Source organism: Gavialis gangeticus, unplaced genomic scaffold, assembly GCF_001723915.1.
Source record: "Gavialis gangeticus isolate Ggan-Ray unplaced genomic scaffold, GavGan_comp1, whole genome shotgun sequence".
Classification (NCBI taxonomy): domain Eukaryota; kingdom Metazoa; phylum Chordata; order Crocodylia; family Gavialidae; genus Gavialis; species Gavialis gangeticus.
The window spans coordinates 64,853,041-64,860,533 of NW_017729033.1; the positions used below are offsets into that span (position 1 = coordinate 64,853,041).

The following is a 7,493-nucleotide window of genomic DNA, read 5'->3' on the forward strand; positions in this document are numbered from 1 at the left end:
CTTTAATCAGAGTTGTTGTGTTTTAATGAAAAGGATATTGATTTTCATCTATCTGGTTTAGGAAATCAGTTTTTGTCTACAGTTAAGTTGACTATTCATACAAACCTCATCATTTGTAAGTATAGTGCATCTTGTTATTGACATTTTAACTCTGATAGTTTAAGAGGAGTTTTCCAATAATTGTCTGAAACAGCTCTTTTTTGTTTTGTCAGCTAAAATAAGTTTTAGTGCACTCCCCATTGAGATCTTTATCATTGCTGGGATGTGTCCTTTTTTAATCAATAACAGCTCTGTTGATCTTACAGCCTATGTTGTAAGCTCAAGTTACATTCTAGCATCCCAGACATTACTCATCCTCTTCAGAAACAAGTTTTTCTGTTTCCCACCAGAGTCGAAACATTATTGAAACACCACATAAGATACAATAATGAGTCCTAAACCTATTAAAAAATGGAAGACAATAATAACCAAGAAAAATCTACCAGATGGTCATTTTAATAAATACATTGAAGTCTTTTTTTTCCAATTTTGTTGAATAACATAACAGAAACTTTCAGACCACCAAACCAGTTTTCACAATCTGTCATTAAGTTTGCATTTCACAGAAATAGTCCTGACGAGCACTAATAGATGAATGTTTGTGCAATAATAAAACAGTATAAGGCATATTTACACCATCCTTACATACAGAACACTGTACACACAAAAAAATCACAGATCCAGAACAAAGCAAATTGAATCCTCTAGACATGTCACGTTTATAGGCTTGGCATTAAACAAATATTTATCCAAGCAACAGACAAACCTTTTGTTCTTGTGTGATTTATTTGTAACATTGTGCTCATGCAAAATGGATATTTGCTTTATTGCATTAACATTGAAAGAATACTGGGATTTGATTCTGAAACCAGTTCACCCGAATTTAAAACTCTGCTCTCTCTTTATCTGTAGCAAGTTGGAGTCATTGTTACTGCTGACATAAAATGAAGAGTTATCTGATGACTGGGTTTGTATCTGATAAATTCCAAAATGACAATGAAGGTGATTATATTTTGAACTCTTTCTTGATCATGCACATTTTATTTTACTATTATAAAATGGTTTAGACCCAATACCTTTTGCTTTTTATTTCTATGGTTTTTTTTAAAGAAATCACGTACTTTCCAACATCCACTGTTCACAGAAAGAAATGAGCAGCAGAAATCACTCTGACTGCAGAATATACCATAAGGACATCAGTAGGATAGTGGCAACTTAATAAACATCAAATGCACCAGAGATACGTCATGAAAGAGGTGATTACTATAACCCATATTTTTGTAAGAGTTCAGACTGCCATGGACGTTTGCGCTCTGGAAAGTAATCTGGAATGTGGATTTTTTTAAAATCTTGAATACATTTTCTCATTTCTTCTTCAACACTCAGCTTCTCACACACCTTCTTTTTAGAAAGATTTGTTTCTCTGGATTTGCTAATGAGAGTTTGAAAGAGCTCACTGTTCCTGCGTTTGTCTGGTGGTGGCATCCACTGCACAGGGGCCTTCTTTGATGGGCGATCCAAAGTTAGAGTATTTGGTTGGTGTCCTGTAGCCTGTTGGTTGCTGGCAGCATTTTCTTGAGGAGTGCTAGCCTCTGAATGGCTGTCACAACTAGAAGTGGACAACTCATTACATGAAGTCCCACTTTCACTTCCTTTGTCTGTGACTTTGTCATGCTTCCTTTCCTCATGTTCTTGTTTAGGAGAGACAGTTCTCTGTGGTGGTCCTAGCAAAAAGGAAAAAAAATCCGTTAAGCAAGCAGGGGCCTAAAGAGAAAAACTAAACTCTGTTCTAATCATTTTTAAATACAATGAATTCCGCTTGATAGAATCACTGGTTAATAGAATCAGTCACTTTTTAAAATCAATATGGGAAAAGCAAAACCATTTGTATATTATTACATGTAAAACTTCCTCATATTAGAATCACAATTTTCAGTTTTTGGAATCATTTTACCCAAGAAGCCTGAAGATTTTACAGTTTTGTGAGGAGCCCTATACAGACTGGCAGAGTTCCCACCTGCAGGGGGATGAGAGGGAGTGGGAGGAGGGCTGTCAGGCAGGGGACACCATATTCATATACTATAGATGCACATGGCCCCAGGCAACCTGGAGAACAGCTCCCGCAGGTAAGTGGGAGGGAGAATTGAGCACCTGTAGGAAGGGTAGGAGGGAGTTGGGCAGGGCTAGGGCCCCAGCTGTGAGACGGGTCCACAGGTGGCTCATCCAGGGGTTAGGAGGTGGGGCTGGGCTCCCTGGTGATGTGTCCCCTGCGAGCACAGTAGCTTTGAGTGGCACAACCCTGTGCCACTGCCCTCACTACCTGTGCCCGACCTCAGCCCCACCCCGTGCATAGATCTGGGGGGCACAGGTCCCCCCGACCTCCCTGGGAGTGCACACCATGCTGAAGAGCTGGCCTCACCCCACGTGCCTGATCCCACAGTGGGCAGCAGCAGGTGAGGAGCCAGGCTCCACTCTGCTGCAGCAGCTGCCACCTCCAGGAGGCTGTGAACCTGGGTCTCTGGCCCCATAGCCCTAGCAGCTGGCACCCCCTCTGGTAGGGCTGGAGGGCTAGAGGCTGGGGGGCAAGAGGCACCAGCAGGGTTGTGGTCGGAAGTGAGTATTTGTCTTCTTAAAAGAACGGGTCTCCTTTTAATGGAATCAGACAGTTACTAGAATCAAATCACCTTTTCCCAACATGATTCCAATAAGAGGAATCCACTGTAACATGTGTGACAGCCAGAACCAGAGGGATTAATAAGCAATAAATATGTGCTTCTTGGAGGCATTTGGAATTTTTGCCTAATATAATGCTTGTAAGTTTGTAACCTGAAAATGTAACTTGTCTGTCATAAGTTTAACCAAAATGATAAAACTAACCATTCGTGGAACTGACTGAGCCCCAAAGGCGAAGCTGTAGCTGCAAAATTAGCTGACCTAACGGTTTTTGCTCAAGGTTTGGCCTTGATGATAAAAACCACATCCAACTGCCTGGCACACCCAACACATTCCAGGGAAGCACATCCCAAGAAAGCATATTCAGAGAAACCTAAAAGGGGTTGGGCTTAGGTGGAGTAATGTCAATTTCAAACCTAAAGGTTCTGCATTGTAATTTGCTTATTGGATAAACCTGAGTCTGGGTAGTAACCTTTTATGATAATTTTTAACACCTTTCAATCCTATAGGGTAACAGCTATAGGGCAAGATTGTGAGTGGCTCTAAAGCCAACAGATTAGCATAAGACTAGGTATAAAAAGTGTGTCAGGTGACCAGCAGGAAGGAGGGAACAGAATGGTCATTGCTGTTCCAGCCTGGACTAAGGACTCCCAGTGTGAGTGAGGTTCAGATCCTGATCAAGGGACCTTTCCCAGTAATCCCTCTGACAACATCAATTGGGGATGCCTGACTTTGCTGGAATCACTTGGCGCGCACCTGGCATCGAGGGACTACCAATAAGTTGCCAACCCATGTCTATCTGTTGTTTTGAACAGCCCAATGGCTGATACCCTCACAGTGCCCAGTTGGCCTGCAACAGAATTGATCCATCTATCTGTTGTTATTATTTACTATTAGCTCTTTAATACTGCATTATCTGCTTATTGCATTTATCTTTCTGTTAACTGTTGTGTATGTAAGCTATAATAAATTTGCCTTTGCTTCACTCCCAACTTTGTCTCCTCGATCTGAAACTGAACCTAACAGCCCAGTGGCTGATACCCTTGCAGTGCTCAGTTGGCCTGCGATAGAATTGATACACTCACAGTGCCCAGCTGGCCTGTGACAAACATGCTGCACTGTCACAAATTGGGACCAGATTCTCAGCTAGTGGAAGCTGGAACAGAATCATCTTATTCAATTTACACCAACCTGAGGGTGTGATACTACATGTGTGTTCAAAACAATATTCTCCCCACTAAAATATATTTCTATGTCAAAAATAAATTCATTGTCTGCAGAAGAATCCAGGTAATGAAATGTGCATAATGCTGACAGATTATCTGAACCAGAAATCCCTCCAGGCATTTTTAAATGAACTATTTTGCTATTACTTTCCCATCAGTTTATGGGAAAATTGATTTTTGAGTATTAGGAAAATAATACCATACAATTTGCAAAACTTTTCCTTTGCTTAAGTAAAAATGCTCCTACTGTTATGGTTGTGTTTTGGGAATCTCCAGGGTATTTTTTCTCACAGGTTAGTCCAGATGTTTCTAGGTATCCCCATTATACTGAAACTTAAGATTCAAAAGTAGAAGTAGTCTACCAGTAACAGGGAGTGTCTACATGAGATGCTTACTGTGCAATTGCCTAATAACACTGCACAGTAGCATGGCAGTTAAAAACTGTGCTAATAGCCTACTGCACAGTGTTATTAGGCTAATGCACAGTACGCATCACAAAAAAACAGTGTGCCAGTGCTACTGCACAGTAACTCTAGTTACTGTGCATTTAGTTAGTACTTTATTAAGCAAGTACTAAACTAAATGTGCAGTACCTAAAACGCATTAGTAAACATGTGGAAGCATCCACAATGTATGTACTATTAACTGAGATTCTTGGGACCCAGTTCCAGTTACACATCTGCTTTGTACCACTGACTTTCATGAAATTACAGTAAATACAGCTAATCTTGGTATGAATTCAGTTGCTGATTTTGTGTCATATAAGCCAGCATGTAAACAGCTGGTATGCAGTTCTTAGTAAGATGATATAGAAACTTCTGTAGCTTCTGTGAGTCCAAAGACATTTGATGGCTTATTACTCACTTTGTGGTGCTGAATATCAAATCTTGGCTTTTATTGTCTCTGGATATTATTTTTGCTCTAAAATTCCTCAGTAAAATATAAACATGAAGCATTAGTTGAGAAATACTAAATGCCAAGTGTTTTCACCTCTGCAGGCCTTATTTCAAATCCATAGCTATAAAATGACAATTTCACAAGTGAAACAAATGTAATGATGCTATTCAGAAAGATGTCCACTCACATCATCAAGTTTTGGATCAGACTCTTGGGGCTAGATTTTTAAGCACCTAAAGATGTAAATAGAGACCAGGGGTATTTGAATGGGACTTGGCACCAAAATCTGATTTGGCCCTGCTTAAATTCCCTTTGGCAACCATTTGCAATACTAGAAATCCAGATACCTTGGGAAATTGAGCCTTTGCTTTCTTAGTTCAGTATAACTGATGACAAGCTTTGCAAAACACTAGAAGTCTAAGCATATTACAGCTTATCTATGAGAAAGACTAGGAGCAGTCTGAGAGAGTATTTTCAGCCACCTACTTGCCACTTCGAAAGAAGTATTCTACCAGTAACAGGGAGTATCTACATAAGATACTTACTGCACTTTATCCTAACAATACTGTGTAGTAGCATGGTGGTTAAAAACAGTACTAATAGCCTGCTGACACGCAGGTATCAATGGGCTGGATATCCTTCTTGCCAGCCATGCTCATGTATAGGTTCCATCTTAATTTTTCATCCCTATCCCCACAGTGACCTCACTCTAGAAATTCACAGAGTTATATTTCCCTACCTGGTGCAATTGCAATTTTTCTGTAACACTGGAAACATCTACACATTCTATTAATTGGAACTAAAAAAATATTGTGCAATAATCCTACAGGGGATCACATCAACACGTGCTTCTTCTTGTGAGCAAATTTGCTCCCAATGGGAGCAACCCTGTACCGCTCTGCTCTGCCCCCTTGAAGCAGACAGGGAGCTCCAGGCTTCCCCCCTCCCCACACCATGCTAGCTTGGGGGCTGGCAAGGGGCACAGACAAGCCTATGAACTACATTTCAACAATCTCCTAGATATAGAAACTTATGGATTCAATATAGACATTGGAATTCTGATACACTACAACCTGCCTGACATCTAACTCTGCAGGTACCTTTCCACTTTTACTTGCTACATACTGCTTCCCCCCTACCCCAGCCTATATCTTACCCCCTGATGCCTCCATTTCCATTTTCACTAACTGGCTTTCTTGCCTTCATTGCATACCAGCCTCTGCCTTCTTTACTATTCCTTCCATCCAGGAAGAGCACACACACCGACTGCAGGTGCTTCCTCAGCCTGATGGAGGGTTTTCAACCTGAAAGCTTGCTAAGATATATTTCTCCAATTATTTAGTTGGTCTACAAAAAGATATCCGATTGACCCAAAGAACCTTGTCTGCCACGTCCTTAGACCAACATGGCTCCAACCTACACCCCTAGCACCTGTCTCCGGTCAGCTGACTGGAAGGAGGAAGGGCCCTAGGTACATCTAAGCCCCAGGGCTGGGGCTGGCAGGGACAGTTTTCTGGCAGCTGCTGGAAAAGAAGCTTCTGCAGGAAAGAAAGGCTCTGTGACAGTTTGGCTGCCTGAGATGCTAGTGCTACTGTGCTGTTTACCTATTGTTATTTAAAGTGATGGCCTGGAAGGAAGTTGTGGGGGAGGAGGCGGCCTCATTGGAGCATACTACCATGCCATGTAGAAGCCCTAGCGCCAGTGAGAGTGCAGCAATAGGGGCATAGAGAGCCCAGAGACAATAGAAGGTAGAGTGAGACTGCAACCTCATTACAGGGACGATATTAATATACTATCTGCGACGCATGGGGCATGGTAAGAGGTGTTTGTGAGCCATACATCTAGCCCATAAGGTGTCCCCTTGAGGCACCTGTTTAGAGCAGGTCCAAACAAGGGGTCCAAGAACCTACAGGGTTTAGTGGGGTCCATTAGGACCATGACTGAGCTGAAGCTCGAGGGCAGCCTCCCTATATATTATCTTTTGCAACAAGACATAGTGGCAGGCAAGACGAGAAGTTGCCTGCAGGGTGGACCTGGCACAGTCACAGGGCCCTAGGAGTATCATGGGCATCTCTAGGGACCCTACTCTGTGACACAGTGCAGCTTCCCAGAAATCCCTGTACCTATCTCCTTGAAACTCAGCAGGCTTTGTGGCCTCAGCAGGAGATACCATGCCTGCCGTTTTCACCCCACTCCACCTTAACACACATATGTAACATGAGTTTTGCTTGTCAGCACCTTGAGGTACAGTTTCCCAGCAACTCCTGCACCTATATCCTTGAAACTTGGCAGGATTCATGGCCTCATTTGGGGCTACCATGCTTGATATTTTCACCCCACTCTGCCTTAAAACACACATGTGACATGAGTTTTGTTCTCAGCACCTGGGGGTACAGTTTCCCAAAAACAGCTGCACCCATCTTCTTGAAACTTGGCAGACTTCATGCACTCAGCGGGGACTACCATCTCTACAGGTTTCATCCAAATCAGGCAAGAAATGACAATGTTATAAGCATTTTAGTCATTCCCCATTATAGCCTATGGCCGAGACACCGAAACAACATTGAAACAATGTTGAAACTTGAAACAGGTTTGGTCAAAATGAAATGAGACAGCAAGCTGAAATACCAAAATGAATCACTGTCCTGTTGCAATACT

The 7,493-nt window shown here is 42.1% G+C and overlaps 1 protein-coding gene across 1 annotated transcript in view; it reads right to left on the minus strand.

Moving 5' to 3' along the window:
- Nucleotides 1–477: 477 nt before the first annotated feature.
- KCTD8 (potassium channel tetramerization domain containing 8) overlaps nt 478–7,493 on the minus strand; it is a 220,845-nt gene continuing 213,829 nt past the window's right edge. Inside the window, exon 2 of the mRNA XM_019526623.1 lies at nt 478–1,763. Coding sequence (XP_019382168.1) covers nt 1,303–1,763 — 461 coding nt within the window. The 3' untranslated portion in view covers nt 478–1,302. The remainder of the gene's footprint in view (nt 1,764–7,493) is intronic.